A 21,265-nucleotide genomic window follows, 5' to 3' on the forward strand; every position below is an offset into this window, starting at 1 on the left:
AGGCATTTAGAATTTCAATGAAAACGCATCACAGTGTTTAGATTGTAAACCCCAGAACATGTTAATTCACTGTAACACTTTTTAAACACATGAACATGTTTATTCAGCACAAGCCGTTTAGATTTTAAACACAAAACACTGGGGGGGTTGTTTTAAAAATGTAGGGCGTAAAGCCATATCTGCATATTTCCCAGCAGGCCTTTCGAGTGAATGTGCGAGATACCCACCCATGACTGTGGGTGACAGACGTATGCTTGTTGCATTCAATCATTTCTATTCCTGAAGCTTTCAACAAGTGACTGCCTAAGTTCAAGTGTTAATTACAAGTAAACCCTTTATGACCACATACTATTCATTTCATAAGGCATTTAGTTATGGCCTACTTATCCTCAACATTGTGGTCTCCAGCCAGAGCGAGGATATCCAACAATTGGAATATTTTATCATGTCATGTTCAGTTGGGCTGAAATGTAGGTAAGGTGACAGACATTCCTAACACTGATGGAGTGGAAAAGTCACATCAATATCTAATGACTAAATGCACTCTAAACAGGACGATCGGCAAAAAACGAGTGTTTAAAATAGATATAGGTGTTCTCCTGGTTGAAAACTAGAAAAAGCTGACTATCATGTTTAATCTTGCATTCTAAACGCCTGTGTTTAAGATGAGAACACTTATTGGCTAATCTAAATGCCTAATCTTTACGTTTTAAACACTGATGTTTAGGTTATAAACGCGTCACGTGTTTCATGGTTTTACAGCGTGTGTGTGTGTGTGTTGGTATGTGAGTGGGTGTGGGCACGTGTGAGTGTGTATGGGGACAAGGAGGGTTCACTCCAGAAGTGGGTCAGTCCAAGCAGAGGTCAGATGTGGAGCGAGCCGACCCAGAATCCCCCCCTCTCTCCGGACCATGACGTCTTCTGATAAACAAGGGAAGGGCAGATTTGTCGCCTGAGATCTGAACCTGGATAGCAGCTGTTTATAAGAGCTTGTTTTGAAACGTGGATACTTTTTAGATTGGAAGCCTGTATGTCTGGAGCGTGTCAATGGAAAGGAAAAACAGAACGAGGGGGAGAGAGAGCGAGATGGGGAGAAGAAGGAGAGAGAGAAAGAGAGATGGAGGCAGGCAGCTGGGATGGTGCTTATTAATGGTCTCAGTCTACTAATCATTGGCTGTGGTGGACTGACTACAGTGGCTGGGTCTGTTTTCATGTGGCCTGCTCTACACCAGCCCCTGGACTGGAAAACTCCTTACTTTTCTCTCTCTGTCTGTCTGTCTGTCTATGCAAGTGCTCTTCTAAGGAACCACGGCCAAAAAACGTCAGCGCCTCTTTCCAGGTTTGAAGAGACAAAAAACCCACAATTGACTTTCCTACTACTACACACACACATTACACAACATCTCATATAGTAAGGGGGTTCCTTGGGCTAAAACAGTGGACATTGGTTGGGCAATCAGGAAAAGTAAAGAAACAGACACAGCAGCCATAATCCGACAGAACCAGGGCCGTACTCACAAAGCCTCTCAGACAAGGAGTGCTGAGCTAGGATCAGGTCCCACCTTTCTATGTAATCGTATTCTAAAAGGCAAAACTGATCCTATATCAGCACTCCTACTTTAAGACTCTTTGTGAATACAGGCCCAGGTCTCACGGTCAGTTCTGCCCTCTCTCCAAGACTGGACAGGACAGCTGCATTGGTACTGGAACCTACAACATGGGTCAGTCAGTCCGTTTCAGTCCCACACTTTCCAACTAGCTTACACAAACACTGCAGCTGGACCCTGAGCAGATGTTAGACAAAAGTTGAGCTTTTGTTCAGTCTGAGGAATATATACATGTTATTGGAGATGGAGTCGACTAAACTCGACTCCGCGATTATGGAGTTGAGCGGACACTAGTGTGGCTACTACCGACGTCACATAAAAGGACGTTTTTTAATAAAAAACTACAGATTTCAGCATTTCAGATTAAATGCGGGCTATTTTATCAAAACTGAATTTCATGTGACGTCGGAGCTCCGGTACGCCCACACGAGTCGCCGGCTCAACTCCAACGTAAATCGTGGAGCTGAGTTTAGTCGGCTAACATGCATCCTAACTTTCTGAGATATGAGTGAGAGAAAAAGGGTAAGAGAGACAGACAGTGAAGCTGGGGGAGGTGTTGAGGGAGGGGGCAGGAAAAACTAGCGAAACACAGAGAGAGGCAGAACGACGACTGAGAGAGAGAGAGAGATAGGGAGGAAGAACATTGGCTGGGGTTCAACAGTGTTCTCATTCATTTGACATACTTTGACAGAATTTGTAGGTCAAATTAGCATATAAGGGCAGGGAGGCGGGAGGAGGGAAGGGGAGGGAGAGACTGAGGGCTACACAGATAAGCTGTTGGACATTATTCATGCCTGCCTACACATGGGAGATATAGAGAAAGAGAGAGAGAGAGACAGAGAGTGAGAGAGAGAGAATGATAGAGACAGTTGGGAGGATGAGGGGAAAGGGATAGAGTAAAGGGGAGGGAGAAAACGTCGGGAAAGGGTGAGAAAGAGGGGAAAATTCGATAGTTTTATTTTTTAAATTTGATTGAACCTTTATTTAACTAGGCAAGTCAGTTAAGAACAAATTCTTATTTACAATGACGGCCAAACCCGGACGACGCAGGGCCAATTGTGCGCCGGCCCTATGGGACTCCCAATCACGGCCGGCTGTGATACAGCCTGGATTCGAACCAGGGTGTCTGTAGTGACGCCTCAAGCACTGAGATGCAGTGCCTTAGACCGCAGCGCCACTCGGGAGCCCTAAAACAGCATAGATAAAGAAGGGTAGGGAGAAAACGTCGGGGAACGAGAGTGAGAGAGAGGGGGTGTGCTGGCATGGCACTTTCAACTTTTCAGCAAACATTTCTAACTCTCTCAACTGTTACTGCAACAACTGACACTGGGGCAAACGCTCGACCTTAAACATATAAATAACACTAGCCCATATCTGTAACGACTCTCTGTTGCTCCTCCCTCTACCGCTTGTTAAAGCAACCAGAGAGAGGGGGCTAACGAGAAAGAGAGAAAGAGAAAGAGGGAAATAGCAGTATTAATGGCAGGGTCCAGGGAATGAGAATGTTTAAGCACCCAGAGCCCTCTCTGGCCGAAAAGGTTTAATGACAGGGAAAGAAAACAGAGAATGGAAAGGCGGACAGGGAATGGCTTCCCCAGGCTTTAGCCTCCTTTACAAAAAAAACACATGTCAAATTTGCATTTTCACATGTAAAATCACATGTGAAAGTTCTGCAGCACTGAAGGTCCCCAAAAACACAGTGGCCTCATTCTTAAATGGACGAAGTTTGGAACCACCAAGACTCTTCCTAGAGCTGGCTGCCCGGCAAAACTGAGCAATCGTGGGAAAAGGGCTTTGGTCAGGGAGGAGGCCAACAACCCGATGGTCACTCTGACAGAGCTCCAGAGTTCAAGAAGGACAACCATCTCTGCAGCACTCCACCAATCAGGCCTTTATGGTAGAGTGGCCAGACGGAAGCCACTTTTCACTAAAAGACACCTAGCAGCCTGCTTGGAGTTTGCCAAAAGGCACCTAAAGACTCTCAGACCATGACAAACAAGATTCTCTGGTCTGACGAAATCAAGATTGAACTCTTTGGTCTGAACGCCAACCGTCGCGTCTGGAGGAAACCTGTCACCATCCCTATGGTGAAGCATGGTGGTGGCAGCATCATGCTGTGGGGATGTTTTTCAGCGGCAAGGACTGGAAGACTAGTCAGGACCAAGGGAAAGATGAACGGAGCAAAGTTGAGAGAGATCCTTGATGAAAACCTGCTCCAAAGTGCTCCGGACCTCAGACTGGGGCGATGGTTCACCTTCCAACAGGAAAGCGACCCTAAGCACACAGCCAAGACAATGCAGGAGTGGCTTCGGGACAAGTGTCTGAATGTCCTTGAGTGGTCCAGCCAGAGCCCGGACTTGAACCCGATCTAACATCTCTGGAGAGAACTGAAAATAGCTGTGCAGCAACACTCTCCCTCCAACCTGACAGAGCTTGAGAGGATCTGCAGAGAAGAATGGGAGAAACTCCCCAAATACAGGTGTGCCAAGCTTATAGCATCATACCCAAGAAGACTTGAGGCTGTAATTGCTGCCAAAGGTGCTTCAACAAAGTACTGCGTTAAAGGGTCTGAATACTTATGTAAATGTTATTTCAGGTTTTATTTTTTTATAAATGTGCAAAAACTTCTAAAAACCTGTTTTTGCTTTGTCATTATGGGATATTGTGTGTAGATTGATGGGGGAAAAAACTATTTAATACATTTTTGAATAAGGCTGTAACATAACAAAATGTGGAAAAAGTCAAGGGGTCTGAATACTTTCTGAAAGCACTGTATATATTTTTTTGTATATATTTTCCTTTATTATGTTCCCCTAACCCTGGAGAAACTAATGGACAACAATACTTGGGATTCTACTTTCAGCTTATACATACTATATACATTTTACAGACAGTGTATTTTACAATAGTTATATTTTGTTTGTTTTAATACCAACCTTCAGCTACCCTCAACCCCTCTCATCTATCTCTGAAGACCATCCAGAATAAGTTTCTCCATTTCTTTTTGTTCTTCTTGTAACTTATTCTGTCCCTCCATGCCTCAAGTTAACTATTTGTATATATTGTATTGGCTGTCTCATCTGCTATATTCTCTATAGGCGTACAGTATAGGGGTTTATTCTGGGGGGGATTCTGGTATGGTAGTATACATGGGTACTCTATGTACTGGACTATCCCCCTGAATAGCAGGTCTGCTATTACCATCACTAGTCCAGAGAACTGCAAGTATGCAGAGATATGGGCAGCAACACCGTGTGCTTACTAAGTTAACCTGTTTAGGATAGGGGGCAGTATTTTCACGGCCGGATAAAAAACGTACCCGATTTAATCTGGTTATTACTCCTGCCCAGAAACTAGAATATGCATATAATAATTTGATTTGGATAGAAAACTCCCTAAAGTTTCTAAAACTGTTTGAATGGTGTCTGTGAGTATAACAGAACTCATATGGCAGGCCAAAACCTGAGAAGATTCCATACAGGAAGTGCCCTCTCTGACCATTTCTTGGCCTTCTATAGCCTCTTTATCGAAAATAGAGGATCTCTGCTGTAACGTGACATTTTCTAAGGCTCCCATAGGCTCTCAGAAGGCGCAAGAATGGGGAATGATGACTCTGCAGTCCCTGGGCGAAAAACAGTAGGGGTTTTGGAAAGTGGTCGTTCTGAGAACAATGACACGGGTGCGCGCGTGCATGTGAAGACTCCATTTTCTATTTTCAGTGTTTGAACGAAAACAAGGTCTCCCAGTCGGAATATTATCACTATTTTACGAGAAAAATCGCATAAAAATTGATTTTAAACAGCGTTTGACATGCTTCGAAGTACGGTAATGGAATATTTTGACATTTTTTGTCACAATACGCGCCGGCGCGTCACCCTTCGGATAGTGTCTTGAACGCAAGAACAAAACGCAGCTATTTGGATATAACTATGGATTATTTGGAACCAAAACAACATTGGGTGTTGAAGTAGAAGTCCTGGGAGTGCATTCTGACGAAGAACAGCAAAGGTAATCCAATTTTTCTTATAGTAAATCTGTGTTTGGTGAGTGCCAAACTTGGTGGGTGTCAAAATAGCTAGCCATGATGGCCGGGCTATCTACTCAGAATATTGCAAAATGTGCTTTCACCGAAAAGCTATTTTAAAATCGGACACCGCGATTGCATAAAGGAGTTCTGTATCTATAATTCTTAAAATAATTGTTTTGTTTTTTTGTGAACGTTTATCGTGAGTAATTTAGTAAATTCACCGGAAGTTTTCAGTGGGTATGCTAGTTCTGAACGTCACATGCTAATGTAAAAAGCTGGTTTTTGATATAAATATGAACTTGATTGAACAAAACATGCATGTATTGTATAACATAATGTCCTAGGAGTGTCATCTGATGAAGATCAAAGGTTTGTGCTGCATTTAGCTGTGGTTTTGGTTTTTGTGACATTATATGCTAGCTTGAAAAATGGGTGTGTGATTATTTCTGGCTGGGTACTCTCCTGACATAATCTAATGTTTTGCTTTCGTTGTAAAGCCTTTTTGAAATCGGACAATGTGGTTAGATAAAGGAGAGTCTTGTCTTTAAAATGCTGTAAAATAGTCATATGTTTGAAAAATTGAAGTTTTTGGATTTTTGAGGTGTTTGTAATTCGCGCCACGCTCTATCATTGGATATTGGCGAGGCGTTCCGCTAGCGGAACATCTAGATGTAAGAGGATAACGTTTACATATTGAAATTAAATTACAAGACTTTATGTCCATCACAGGTGCTCCACGTTTTTTTTTTAATCTGGATTTTATAAGCGATTAAGCAAGACCAAACTATTGGTGTCTTTGGGGCTTGTGAGTGTCCATATCTAGTCTAATAGACTGTCATAACAAGATCAAATATGTGTGGCAGTCATGGTTCCTTTAACCAGTCATCAGTAAAGTGGATTAAAGCTCACTAGTGGGGAATACAGTGTGAGAGGAAAATGCACACCAATCACTGTGAAGCACAGAGCAGTTATTCTTCTTCTTATAGCATGACTAACACACAGACCTAGAAATACCAAGAGCATAATCAAGTCATGAACACAGCATGGGGGGAGGGAGGGAGAGAGAGAGAGAGCGACGAGAATGAGAGAGAAAGAGATGAGAATGAGAGAGAGAGAGAGAGAGAGAGAGAGAGAGAGAGAGAGAGAGGAGAATAAGAGAGCGCAAGAGAGAATTCCAGAGGTGGAGGAGGGGAATGGGCAGGGGGTCGACAGAACCGCCCATTTCTCGTCTGCCAAACTCACAGCTGCTCCACTAAGTCATTTTTCACAGTTAGATTTCAGCCCAAATGACGTCATTGGACAGGATCTGAATCTGGAGCTCAACGCTGGGTTTCATTACCAAATGAAGTCAGCTTGGAGCTTGGACCGGGGTGTTTTTGCTCTCCCTCCCTCGTTCTCTCTTCTCCATCTCTCTCTCTACCCCAATATATTCTCCTCCTCCCCCCTTCCCTCTCTCTGTGTCTCTCTTTTTTTCTCCCCCCCCCCCCCCTCTCTCTGTCTCGGTCTCCCTCTCATCCCCCCTCTCTCTCCCTCTTCCACCCTCCTCTCTCTGTGCTCCAGATGATTCCCAGTTCTCAGCTATTTCCGTTTTCCATCTATTTAAATGCCCCAGTCCTGGTTAAATGGCCCATGTTAATTAAACATAGAAGAGAATATGTTACGCAGTAAGTATACACATCTAACACTTGACAAAGTGAGCGCTAAAATAAACAGGGCCATTCTCTCTCTAGTTCACCACTACCTCAACAGCTGGGTTTCATTATGGATTATATCTCTTCTTCAGCTCTGTTCCAAAGCCCAGCTCCGTAGTGAATACCTAGGATCTCTCATTCTCTCTCTCTTCTTCCTCTCACCTTCCCCTCCTTTCTACTCTCCCCCTCTCTTTCTCTTTTCCCTCTCCACTTCACTCCTTCTTTCTGACCAGGGTGGAGAGCATGCAGTTAAACCGGCTCTGGAGGACACTCCATCAACTCACTGTCACTGCAGCACATACCGTAACAAGTCAACATTATTGACGCCCCTAAGGATTCCTATAAATAAAGTAGTCAAACGTTTAGTATTTGGTCCCAAATTCCGAGCACGCAATGATTACATCAAGCTTGTGACTCGACAAACTTGTTGGATGCATTTGGAGTTCATTTTGGTTGTGTTTCAGATCATTTTGGGCCCGATAGAAATGAATGGTAAATAATGTGTAGTGTCATACTGGGGTGACTTTTATTGTAAATAAAAATAGAATATGTTTCTAAACACTTCTACATTAAATGTGGATGCTACCATGATTACAGATCATCCTGAATGAATCGTGAATAACGATGAGTGAGAAAGTTACAGAGGGGTCAAAGATCATTGCGTGCTAGGAATACAGGAACAAATACTAAGCTTTGAACTCCTTTATTTATAAGAATCTTTAGCGGTGTCAATCATTTTGACCACTGCCTTGTTGAGGAAAACAAAATATGACTTGCTCTTTTTCAGAGCAATTTTATTAGTATAAAACAATATTATTTCCCAAAATGTTTTTGCATACAATATATAGCTCAGTATTTGAATTATTTATTTTATACAGTCATTATGGCTAAGCTTTATCAAGGGTGTCAATCATTTCAGACCCCACAGTATGTGTTATTTTTCATTCTGTGGCATAATACAGCACATCCACAGTACAGAGCAACACAGCGGAGGTCTAGCAGCTTGGGGTGGTGGGAATAGGGGGTTTGCTCCTCCAGGGTAGAGACTGGAGGAGCAGCAGTTAGGTTTGAGTTTCCCCTCCCCCCACCACGGTTCTCAGATTGACTCAGTCCCTCAGGGCTCAACAGGAAGTTAAGCCAGGAGGACAACGTCTTCTCTGGACACACACACACACACACAACTACACTGCAGCGCTCCGACATGTTGCTTGAGAAAAACACAAGGCTAAATTGTGACTTTAAAACAGTGCTTAGCACCAGTGAGAGGAAAAAAATCTGACGCTTATCTAAAATAGTGAGACTTTTTCAATGGAATTAAAGACTGTTGAAATTATAGGTAGGTCTGTTACACAAGTGGTACTATTCTTAGGGACAGATGTTCCGCTAGCGGAACGCCTCACCAACATCCAATGGTATAGAGTGGCGCGAATTACAAATACCTCAAAAATGCTAAAACTTCAATTTCTCAAACATATGACTATTTTACAGCATTTTAAAGACAAGACTGTCCTTTATCTAACCACATTGTCCGATTTCAAAAAGGCTTTACAACGAAAGCAAAACATTAGATTATGTCAGGAGAGTACCCTCCCAAAAATAATCACACAGCCATTTTCAAAGCAAGCATATATGTCACAAAAACCAAAACCACAGCTAAATGCAGCACTAACCTTTGATGATCTTCATCAGATGACACTCCTAGGACATTATGTTATACAATACATGCATGTTTTGTTCAATCAAGTTCATATTTATATCAAAAACCAGCTTTTTACATTAGCATGTGATGTTCAGAACTAGCATACCCACCGCAAACTTTACTAAATTACTCACGATAAACGTTAACAAAAAACATAACAATTATTTTAAGAATTATAGATACAGAACTCCTTTATGCAATCGCGGTGTCAGATTTTAAAATAGCTTTTCGGTGAAAGCACATTTTGCAATATTCTGAGTAGATAGCCCGGCCATCACCGCTAGCTAATTTGACACCCACCAAGTTTGGCCCTCACCAAACTCAGATTTACTATAAGAAAAATTGGATTACCTTTGCTGTTCTTCGTCAGAATGCACTCCCAGGACTTCTACTTCAACAACAAATGTTGTTTTGGTTCGAAATTATCCATAGTTATATCCAAATAGTTCCGTTTTGTTTGTGCGTTCAAGTCACTATCCGAAGGGTGACGCGCCGGCGCATTTCGTGACAAAAAATTTCAAAATATTCCATTACCGTACTTCGAATAATGTCAAACGCTGTTTAACCTGTTAGGGCTAGGGGGCAGTATTGACACGGCTGGATAAAAAACGTACCCGATTTAATCTGGTTACTACTCCTGCCCAGTAACGAGAATATGCATATAATTATTGGCTTTGGATAGAAAACACTCCAAAGTTTCTAAAACTGTTTGAATGGTGTCTGTGAGTATAACAGAACTCAAATGGCAGGTCAAAACCTGAGAAGATTCTGTACAGGAAGTACCCTGTCTGACCATTTCTTCCCCTTCTTGATTATCTCTATCCATTACAAAGGATCTCTGCTGTTACGTGACACTTCCTACGGCTCACATGGGCTCTCAGAAGGCGGCAAAAAGCTGAATCGTGGCTTTGCAGGCTCTGGCCAACTAGTATGCTAGTTCTGAACGTCACATGCTAATGTAAAAAGCTGGTTTTTGATATAAATATGAACTTCATTGAACAAAACATGCATGTATTGTATAACATAATGTCCTAGGGTTGTCATCTGATGAAGATCATCAAAGGTTAGTGCTGCATTTAGCTGTGGTTTGGGTTTTTGTGACATTATATGCTAGCTTGAAAAATGGGTGTCTGATTATTTCTGGCTGGGTACTCTGCTGACATAATCTAATGTTTTGCTTTCGTTGTAAAGCCTTTTTGAAATCAGACAGTGTGGTTAGATTAATGAGAGTCTTGTCTTTAAAATGCTGTAAAATAGTCATATGTTTGAGAAATTTAAGTAATAGTATTTCTAAGGTATTTGAAAATCGCGCCACGGGATTCAACTGGCTGTTGCGTAGGTGGGACGAATTCGTCCCGCCTAGCCCAGAGAGGTTAAAATAAATGGTTATGTTATTTTTCTCGTAAAATAGCGATAATATTCCAACCGGGCGACATTGTGTTCATTCAAACACTGAAAGAAAAAAATGGAGTCGTCTCGTACATGCGCGCCTCAGTGTCATTGTTCTCAGAAGGACCACTCACAAAAACCCCTGCTGTTTTTCACCCAGAGACTGGAGAGCTCTCATTCCACTTTCTGGCGCCTTCCTAGAGCCAATGGAAGCCTTAGAAAATGTCACGTTACAGCAGAGATGCTGTATTTTTTATAGAGATGCCCTAGAAGGAGAACAAATTGTCAGACAGGGCACTTCCTGTATAGAATCTTCTCAGGTTTTGGCCTGCCATATGAGTTCTGTTATACTCACAGACACCATTCAAACAGTTTTAGAAACTTTAGAGTGTTTTCTATCCAAATCTACTACTTATATGCATATTCTAGTTTCTGGGCAGGAGTAGTAACCAGATTAAATCGAGTACGGTTTTTATCCGGCCGTGAAAATACTGCCCCCTATCCCAAACAGGTTATAAGGGAGAAAACAAAACTCTATAATTTTTTTAATAAGTACAGTCGAAGTCGGAAGTTTACATACACCTTAGCCAAATACATTTAAACACAGTTTTTCACAATTCCTGAAATTGAATCCTAGTAAAAATTCCCTGTCTTAGTTCAGTTAGGATCACCACTTTATTTTAAGAATGTGAAATGTCAGAATAATAGTAGAGAGAATGATTTATTTCAGCTTTTAGTTCTTTCATCACATTCTCAGTGGGTCAGAAGTTTACATACACCCAATTAGTATTTGGTAGCATTGCCTTGAAATTGTTTAACTTGGGTCAAACGTTTCAGGTAGCCTTCCACAATAAGTTGGGTGAATTTTGGCCCATTCCTCCTGACAGAGCTGGTGTAACTGAGTCAGGTTTGTAGGCCTCCTTGCTCGCACACACTTTTTCAGTTCTGCCCACAAATGTTCTATAGGATTGAGGTCAGGGCTTTGTGATGGCCACTCCAATACCTTGACTTTGTTGTCCTTAAGCCATTTTGCCACAACTTTGGAAGTATGCTTGGAGTCATTGTCCATTTGGAAGACCCATTTGCGACCAAGCTTTAACTTCCTGACTGATGTCTTGAGATGTTGCTTCAATATATCCACATAATAGATGGCATTATGAGGATGGAAAATTTTGTGAAGTGCACCAGTCCCTCCTGCAGCAAAGCACCCCCACAACATGATGCTGCCACCCCCGTGCTTCACGGTTGGAATGGTGTTCTTCGGCTTGCAAGCCTCCCCCTTTTCCTCCAAACATAACGATGGTCATTATGGCCAAACAGTTCTAATTTTCTTTCATCAGATCTTTGTCCCCATGTGCAGTTGCAAACCGTAGTCTGGCTTTTTTTATGGCGGTTTTGGAGCAGTGGCTTCTTCCTTGCTGAGTGGTTATGTCGATATAGGACTTATTTTACTGTGGATATAGATACTTTTGTACCCGTTTCCTCCAGCATCTTCACAAGGTCCTTTGCTGTTGTTCTGGGATTGATTTGCACTTTTCGCACCAAAGTACGTTCATCTCTAGGAGACAGAATGCGTCTCCTTCCTGCGCGGTCCCATGGTGTTTATACTTGAATACTATTGTTTGTACAGATGAACGTGGTACCTTCAGGCGTTTGGAAATTGCTCCCAAGGATGAACCAGACTTGTGGAGGTCTACAATTATTTTTGGCTGATTTCTTTTGATTTTCCCATGATGTCAAGCAAAGAGGCACTGAGTTTGAAGGTAGGCCTTGAAATACATCCACAGGTACACCTCCAATTGACTCAAATTATGTTAATTAGCCTATCAGAAGCTTCAAAAGCCATGACATCATTTTCTGGAATTTTCCAAGCTGTTTAAAGGCACAGTCAACTTAGTGTATGTAAACTTCTGACCCACTGGAATTGTGATACAGTGAATTATAAGTGAAATAATCTGTCTGTAAACAATTGTTGAAAAATGACTTGTGTCATGCACAAAGTAAATGTCCTAACCGACTTGCCAAAACTATAGTTTGTTACAAAGAAATTTGTGGAGTGGTTGAAAAACTAGTTTTAATGACTCCAACCTAAGTGTGTGTAAACTTCAGCTGTATGTCTGCGTATGAAAGTCTAGGGAAAGTATGAACTGTTGAGGGAATTAAGTGTTCTGAAACTGCACAAACAACACAAACTGTTCGTTATCTGCCCTTACGACCAGTCCTTAGTGTTAGCCTCAGGTCCCCTGACACAAGTCGTTTTATTCAACACCGCACTCAAATGTTGTCAACCTACAGCACTGTAAATAGTGTATATTCTACAGTCTTTGGAACAGAGCCTAGAGAGAAGGGTAGACCTAGCAACTATCTGTGACGTGTGGCCAGTAAATGTCAGCTCTGGTGCCACTGTGTAAGAGTTTGTGTGGAACAGCCACACACTTAAAGGCCTCAGAAAGAGGTCAGATTGTGACCCTGCTCCACAGAAGGAAAGAGAAAACACACACTAACAACACTATATTGTATCTCTATGCCGTGCCCCTGTTGCTCCTCCTCCTCGCCCACCACGGGTCACCAGAGGAATGTAGTGGCAGGGCCACCCCACCAGCACCCTCTGACTGGGCACAACTCAGAGATGGAGAGAATGGGGCAATAGAGAAAGAGAGAGACAGAGAGAGAGGGAGGGATGAAAGACATGGTGACACAGACAAAAAAATGAGAGAGAGAGAGAGAGAGAGAGAGAGAGAGAGATAGATAGAGACTGTATATAGACATGTGACATTTGAAATGTCTTCATTCTTTCGAAACTTGTGTGAGTGTAATATTTACTGTTCACTTTTAATTGTTTATTTCACTTTTGTTTCATCCATTTCACTTGCTTTGGCAATGTAAACATACGTTTCCCATGCCAATAAAGCCTTGTGAGTCGAATTGAGCGAGAGCGAAAAGAGCGCTGTGTTTTGCTTTAAAGAGTGGGCCGTCACAGCTCTTTCACTCACACACACACAAAGACACCTCTCAGGGGAGGAGAGGAGAGACAGCAGAGGAGAGGCAGTGAGGGTGGGACACTCCAGTCTTCACAGACAGAGACCGGAACAAAATCATTGGATCTAAACCAGGCCAGGGTGGTCCAAGGCTTTTCCCATGTCCTGGTACTTGTCTTCAACACCAAAGGCAACATTGTTTGCATAGCTTGTCCATAATGGAAATGTTTGTTTGTAAATAAATCAGCCTGGTATCAGAACAAGACAATGCAGAATTCATCAAGTTTGAGTTCTATAAATGGAGGTCCAACTAACATGACACAATGGGCTCTGCTAGTCTGTATCTGAGGGGTTGGGTCTTATTCTGGCTCCTACTCCCATCAGTACCGGGAAAAACGGTAGCACCCACCAATCAAAGCAGCACAAACAGATTTAATCAGCCAATCACAGAGACATAAAAGGGAATCTGAGGCCCGCACAAATCTGGAGAACAGATGGAGCTGATATCAATATCCAAGACGTTTTGTTTCTTTCCAAACACAGTATTATTTCCCCTGGACGTCTTCCTTCAGTCCAGGTTGTGATTCCCCGTGCCCACCCTGCCCAACGTCCCCCTGGCTGCCTCACACGCAAATGCCAGGGTGGTGTTGCTTAGGGTACATCATGACCGTGGAAAAAGTACAGATAGTACCTTTCACTCCCATTTCGTGCTTACTGACCCCCACCCCTAGCAACACCCCCAAGGCTATCTGGCACGCACATGCCCGATGCCGCCACTCAACCGGCCCGAAACCCGGTACAAAAAACAGCTCAAATCAAAAACAAACACAACACGCAGGACTCCTTCTTACCTCCTCCTGTGAGGCGTAGTGTGGTTCCTCTGGGGCCACAGACCAGTAACAGTAGTCAAAACCAAACTCCAGCACCTTCTCCCTGGAGTCTCCATGTACGTCCTGACGTCCATCCAGCTGGGGGGGGGGGGGGGGGGGGGGCACAGACAAAGACAGTGAGACAGACCGTCAGTCAGTTAAGGACTGAGGGACAAATGGGGACAAATGTCATGCTTATCAAAGCGGAGGTAGGGTTTAAGCTGTACTGACACGTGTGCACGTTTCGCTGCACATTCAATCAGGTTTTCAAAATAATGTGTCGAAGCTTATGCTTTACGGGACTGAGGTTACAGGGTTACAGCCCAGACAAGAGAACCTGTGTTACCCTGTGTTACTACTAGAGACAACCACTTCAATCATCTACAGTGTCAGCATTACTAATGAGACTGACTGCCCTGGTGTTGACTGTTGACTAAAGGGCCATGCCACTGAAGGAGAGCATGTATCTACACGCCCGGACAGAACTGTTGAGCTGTTGCTCTGGACAACTTTAGTTTACAGCCACTGAGCATCATTTCACAAACAGTACTCTCATCTTGTGCACGAGACCTTTACAAACCGTCGACCTCTTGTGTATTTTCACCATGATACTGTCTAACCTTTATCTTAACTTGTAGATATCGTTGTCTCCATGTACAGTGCATTCGGAAAGTATTCAGACCCCTTCCCCTTTTCCACATTTTGTTACATTACAGCCTTATTCCAAAATGTATTTCTCATCAATCTACATATAATACCCCATAATGACAAAGTGAAAACAGGTCTGTAAAAATGTTTGCAAATGTATAAAAATTAAAAATTAAAAAAACGTATTTACATAAGTATTCAGACCCTTTGCTATGAGACTCGAAGTTGAGTTCAGTTTCATCCTGTTTCGGCAAATGGCAAACACCAGTCTATATAAGATCACACAGTTGACTGTGCATGTCAGTAGCAAAAACCAAGACATGAGGTCGAAGGAACTGTCCATAGATCTCCGAGACAGGATTGTGTCGAGGCACAGATCTGGGGAAGGGTATCAAAAATGTTTTTTTTTGCTGCAGCAGCATTGAAGGTCCCCAAGAACACAGTGGCCTCCATCATTCTTTAAATGGAAGAAGTTTAGAACCACCATGACTCTTCCTAGAGCTAGCCACCTGGAAAAACTGAGCAAATGGGGGAGAAGGACCTTGGTCAGGGAGGTGACCAAGAAACCGATGGTCACTCTGACAGAGCTCCAGAGTTCCTCTGTGGAGATGGGAGAACCTTCCAGAAGGACAACCATCTCTGCAGCACTCCACCTATCAGGCCTTTATGGTAGAGTGGCCAGACAGAAGCCACTACTCAGTAAAAAGGCACATGACAGCCCATTTGGAGTTTGCCAAAAGGCGCCTAAAGGACTCTCAGGCCATGAGAAACAAAATTCTCTGGTCTGATGAAACCAAGATTTAAATATCTGGCCTGAATGCCAAGCGTTAAGTCTGGAGGAAACCTGTCACCATCCCTATGGTGAAGCATGGTGGTGGCAGCATCATGTTGTGGGGATGTTTTTCAGTGGCAGGGACTGGGAGACTAGCCAGGATCGAGGGAAAGATAAACGGAGCAAAGTACAGAGAGATCCTTGCTGAAAACCTGCTCCAGAGCACTCAGAACCTCAGACTGGGGAGAAGGTTCACCTTCCAACAGGACAATGACCCTAAGCACACAGACAAGACAACACAGGAGTAGCTTGAACCCGATTGAACATCTCTGGAGAGACCTGAAAATAGCTGTGCAGTGACTCTCCCCTTCAAACCTGACAGCGCTTGAGAGGATCTGCAGAGAAGAACAGGAGAAACTCCAGAAATACAGGTGTGCCAAGCTTGTAGCGTCATACCCAAGAAGACTCAAAGCTGTAATCACTGCCAAAGGCGCTTCAACAAAATACTGAGTAAAGGGTCTGAATACTTATGTAAATGTGCTACGTTTTTTATTGCTACATTTGAAAAAAATTCTAAAAAACGTTTTTTTGCTTTGTCATCAAATCCAATAAAAATCGAATAAATGTTTATCTGTCACATGCGCCGAATACAACAATGCAGTTAAGAAAATATTTACTAAATATTGTGTGCAGATTGACGAGGAAACATTTTTTTTTAAATACATTTTAGAATAAGGCTGTAACGTAACAAAATGTGGAAAAAGTCAAGGGGTCTGAATACTTTCCGAATGCACTGTATGTACAGCTGACGTCACCATTGTTTCAGAATACACTCTCAGTTTAAGGGGATCCGGTTGAGCAGGGCACATATGAGTAGTTATTTGGGATGCAAGGTTGTAGATCAGTGATTCTGCACAATCTGACAGTAATCAAGTCAATCTTCAATAAAGTTTCGAACAGCAACATTAGGCCACACTAAAACGGAGCTATTCATTCCTCACAGCCAATTGACTGCAGTTAAAACCTGTTACTTCAGCCATGCACCATTGTTATGATACTAAACAATAGCCTTGCTTCGGATGGCTGACCTGAGAGTGCACCACGTAGCACACAGGCTTAGGTATGGTGTGTGAGCTCGTCTCTGTGGTCATTACTCTATCCATCCATCTATCTCCATTTCTGTCTCCATTTCTGTCTCCTCTATTCCTTCATTCCCCTGTTCTCCCGTCCTTCTTCAACTTTGCCCTCTCTCTCCCATCCGTGTGTGTGTTTATTCTCCTCTTCCCCTCTTTTCACTTTCTCCATCCCTCTCTTTCTCCATCTTAATCCAAACTGTCCCCCTTGCCTAAAATAATTCTCCCCATGCGACCCTGCTCCAGGCTGCTCTATAACAGCAGGACGCCATATGTGGCTCGTCTCTTTCGCATCATTTCAAAAAAACATATCCTCTCCCTTCTCTAACTTCTGCCGTAAACATCTCCAGCCCTGAACAACCAGTGATAATATTGATAGTATTGTAAAGCTGAACATTCACACTCAAGAAACTTGATTTTGAGTCACTAAGAGGGAGTAATAAAGCAGTTTCCTCCTAATTGCTGGATCTGGGAGGCAATAATTATATTGTGCGGGGGGGAAGCTGTCACAGATACTCAGTCACGCTACGGAGACGGTTTTAAACCACTTGCTCTAACAAAGGTATGAGGGTTGTAACTTGGGTTCACAACTTGTCATCATCCAGCGAATAGCAGAGGCTTGAGTGTCCTATTGGAGTGTGTGTATGAGTGTCGTGGTGTCTGTGGGAGGATCCCTTTGCCTCTGTGTGTGTGTGTGTGTGTGTGTGTGTGTGTGTGTGTGTGTGTGTGTGTGTGTGTGTGTGTGTGTGTGTGTGTGTGTGTGTGTGTGTGTGTGTGTGTGTGTGTGTGTGTGTGTGTGTGTGTGTGTGTGTGTGTGTGTTTCTACATGTGTGTGTGTGCCTGTGGGCCCTGTGTATGACAGTCTCTAAGTGTCTCCGAGTGTGTGAGGCAGTGTGTGTGAGGGAGAGTAGGCTCTGCACAATCATTATAAACAATATTGGAATCAGACAGCAAAGGGCCCAGTCCTGAGTGTAAACATCCTGTGTGTAAGAGACACATACCCTCTGGATGCCCCCACCTCCTCGAAACCTGCTGCCCTCAACCTGCCCTCAACCTGCCCTCAATCTGCCCTCAATCTGCCCTCAATCTGCCCTCAACCTGCCCTCAACCTGCCCTCAACCTGCCCTCAATCTGCCCTCAATCTGCCCTCAACCTGCCCTCAACCTGCCCTCAACCTGCCCTCAACCTGCCCTCAATCTGCCCTCAATCTGCCCTCAATCTGCCCTCAACCTGCCCTCAACCTGCCCTCAACCTGCCCTCAATCTGCCCTCAATCTGCCCTCAATCTGCCCTCAATCTGCCCTCAACCTGCCCTACACACATAAACAGTACGTCAAGATCGCCACCTCAGCTCTGATGTTGATTGACAGAGATATTAGCCAATATCAAAGAGCAATAGAACATGGCAATATCACATACAGTACCTGGAGTTCCTCAAGGGTTCTTTGGGAAGGGTGATGGTTCTTTGTGGAACCATGATGACTCAAAAAACCCTTTGAGCTCTTCGATGGTTCTTCACAATTCATAAAAGGGTTCTTTGCTCTTTTAGTGATGAGTAAAATGTACAATGTTTTGGGGTGTAGTTGGAGCACAGCTCTTTTTGTGCAACCGTGAGAGTGCCATTCCAGTTTATCTAATCTGTTGTGTTATGCCATTCTATATGACCATGGCCACTGATGTGTCTTGCGAAAGACTCACGTATGGCCTTGTGTCAATTGAGGACAGTTGACTTAATCAGTCAGGGGACCCCTGCTGTTCTAGAGGGAGCTCACTTGGTTGAACTAGCCAATTAGCACAATAATAACACCTATGGAATTTGAACAATATAATATGGCTGACCAGAATAAAACCCTGTATGGTTCTACAAACGGATCTACAAAATAACCTTTCAGATTTTTTATAGAACCAACCTCTCTCATTCTCCATAAAGGTTCTATAAAGAACCATAAAAAAGGGTTGTAACTATAGCAGAGCCCTTTTCCGCTATAGTATATAGAACCTTTTTTAATGGTTCTTTATAGAACCTTAGGAAAGGGTTCCTTATAGCCCAATACAGGTTCCATTTAGAACCTTATGACCATGGTTCTTTATTGAACCTTCAAGAAATGGTTCTGTATAGCCCCCCCAAAAAGGGTTCTGCTTTGGTTACAAGAAAAATAACCCCAATCTGATACTATTTAGGAGACGTTTGTGTGTGTGTGTATCAGATTCACCTGTGCAGTTACATGCTGGATACAGTATGTTACAGTATGGCACTCACCTTAGTATTCTTTATCCTAACCAACTTATCCTCCACCTGCACGGCTAGCCTCCCTCCATCCACACCTTCCCTGTGAAAGACAGAGAGATAGACATTGCGTTAGTATACGTTCATTTGTATAATTTCACGCAACAACATGCATTTGCCCACATTAACTACACATTATAAGTCATGGTGGACAGACATGACCACAAACTGGTGGTCCTCTGTAGCTGTTAGTAGAGCATGGCACCTGTAAAGTCAGGATAGTGGGTTGAATTCCTGGGACCACCCGTGCATAAAATGCATGCACGCATGATTGTCAGTCGCTTTGGATAAAAGCGTCTGCTAAAATGACATTTTTGTTATTATATATTAACTGAGTAGGAGAGGTAATAACAACAACAAAAAAAGGTTACAGACCATGTCCGTTCATTCATGGGTTCTTCTGCTCTACCCACGTCACTCAGACAGGTTGACTACATGAGATCCATCATTATTATATTAGTGGTTGTTGCAGAGACATCATTTCATCTGTACTATCTTTTCAAATGCCAGATCACTCTGTTTTATGTACTTTATTTGTGTGACTTTTAAAGAGGAGGGACTGCAGACAAATCTAGCAAGTGCTACCTGAGAGTAGTGACATGAGACGAGTACATGGTGTCAAAGACAATCTCCCAAAAATCCCTGAATCAGAGTTGGAAAATACTGTCCAGCTCTTATTCAAAAGAAAACAGTCCAAACGGGCCCTGCAAAGAGGCCCTTGGGTGAGAAAGCTTGAGCCATTCCTTGGACAAAAGCCCATGTTTGTGTGTGTGTGTGTGTGTGTGTGTGTGTGTGTGTGTGTGTGTGTGTGTGTGTGTGTGTGTGTGTGTGTGCGCTCCAGCTGCTGGCTCTGGACACATATGATGCAACAGAATGAAATCTGAGGCTGTAGAAGAGTAGAGCTGAATGAGTTTAAAACTCCTTGAGCGATTGCAACAATGAGGGACGCTGCAATAGTACTAATAACCTCTCTGTCCTTGGTCTGGGTGTGTGAGGCGGGGTAGATAAATCAGACCAGGGACTCTGTTGGAAGTTGTAATAAGCACATGCTCCACCACGTGGGATTCATTTTGCCAACCCCAGCAGCCCAACCCAAAACCACGACAACCTCAAGAGACGGCTTCTAACTGGGGTTCGACCAGCATGAATGGAAGGAGGAAGGAAGGAGATGGAAAATAAAATGAGGCCTCTTCTGTTTTGACACAAACTGAAATATTTCTCAAATGGATTGACACTTTGTAACACATGTAGCAGCTGATGCTGTCCTCTCTGTTTCTCGGTCTGTCTCTCTCTTTCCCTCTCTATCACTCTCCAAAGGCTTCACGGCATACTGTAGCCAATTGGAAAGAGTCGGATTGGCTGTCAGTAGGCAAAGGATAGATTACGTAGGGCCCTATTGGACCTTTGAGAAACATGTAACAGCTTGGGTTCTCCTGTTATCTCTGTGTCACAATGCAAAGCCTGAATGATGGCATGACAGCTACTATTAAACTGTACCGAAGGGCAAAACACTTTCCATTAACATATGAACACACACACTGCACAACACACACACACACACACACACACACACACACACACACACACACACAAACAGCACCAACTCAAATCCCTGTAAAAGACACAACCAGGAAGCATGTATTTGCATGACAGTGAATGTTAGCTATTAAGCCCCCTTTTGTAATGCAAAGCACAAGGAAAGGATTTAAAACAACCAATGATGTTCAGGCAAAGACGTAAAAAAAGATATATATATATGCTTTATAGCTAGGCCTATATTGCTTGGCCAAAGGCAATGGCAAAATACAGTTAACTTACATTTGATTTAACTGTACAACCCCACCCCCTAAGCACCCCAAAGAACCTTTAACTTGACATTCTGTTGTAATTTGGGCTAATAGGCTGGTGCTTGTGGGGCCCAATGCTTACTACACTAGTCTAGCTACCCCAATAAAAAAAAAATTTTATGCCACTGTAAAATAGACCAAAAAAAGTTTTTCCATGAGTGTTTCACCAACAAATGTTGCTTATTAGATTGTGATATGAGCGATATAACAAAAGGGATACGTATTCACTAGAAGGCAGCACACACATTCATTTGTTCTAACACTGTAATTACAATAGTGTTGCTACTGTAGCATATAGATGACTACTTTAGTAACTGCA

General features: G+C 43.1%; 1 protein-coding gene across 2 annotated transcripts in view; it reads right to left on the reverse strand.

Moving 5' to 3' along the window:
* stard9 (StAR-related lipid transfer (START) domain containing 9) overlaps positions 1-21,265 on the reverse strand; it is a 62,275-nt gene that overhangs the window by 40,319 nt on the left and 691 nt on the right. For both annotated transcript variants that reach the window (XM_082974569.1, XM_014195367.3), the window contains exons 2-3: positions 19,073-19,142; positions 14,243-14,359 (exon numbers count right to left, since the gene is read on the reverse strand). In XM_082974569.1, coding sequence (XP_082830695.1) covers positions 14,243-14,359; positions 19,073-19,142 — 187 coding nt within the window. The remainder of the gene's footprint in view (positions 1-14,242; positions 14,360-19,072; positions 19,143-21,265) is intronic.

Source organism: Salmo salar, chromosome 01 (genome assembly GCF_965601325.2).
Source record: "Salmo salar chromosome 01, fSalSal1, whole genome shotgun sequence".
NCBI lineage: Eukaryota > Metazoa > Chordata > Actinopteri > Salmoniformes > Salmonidae > Salmo > Salmo salar.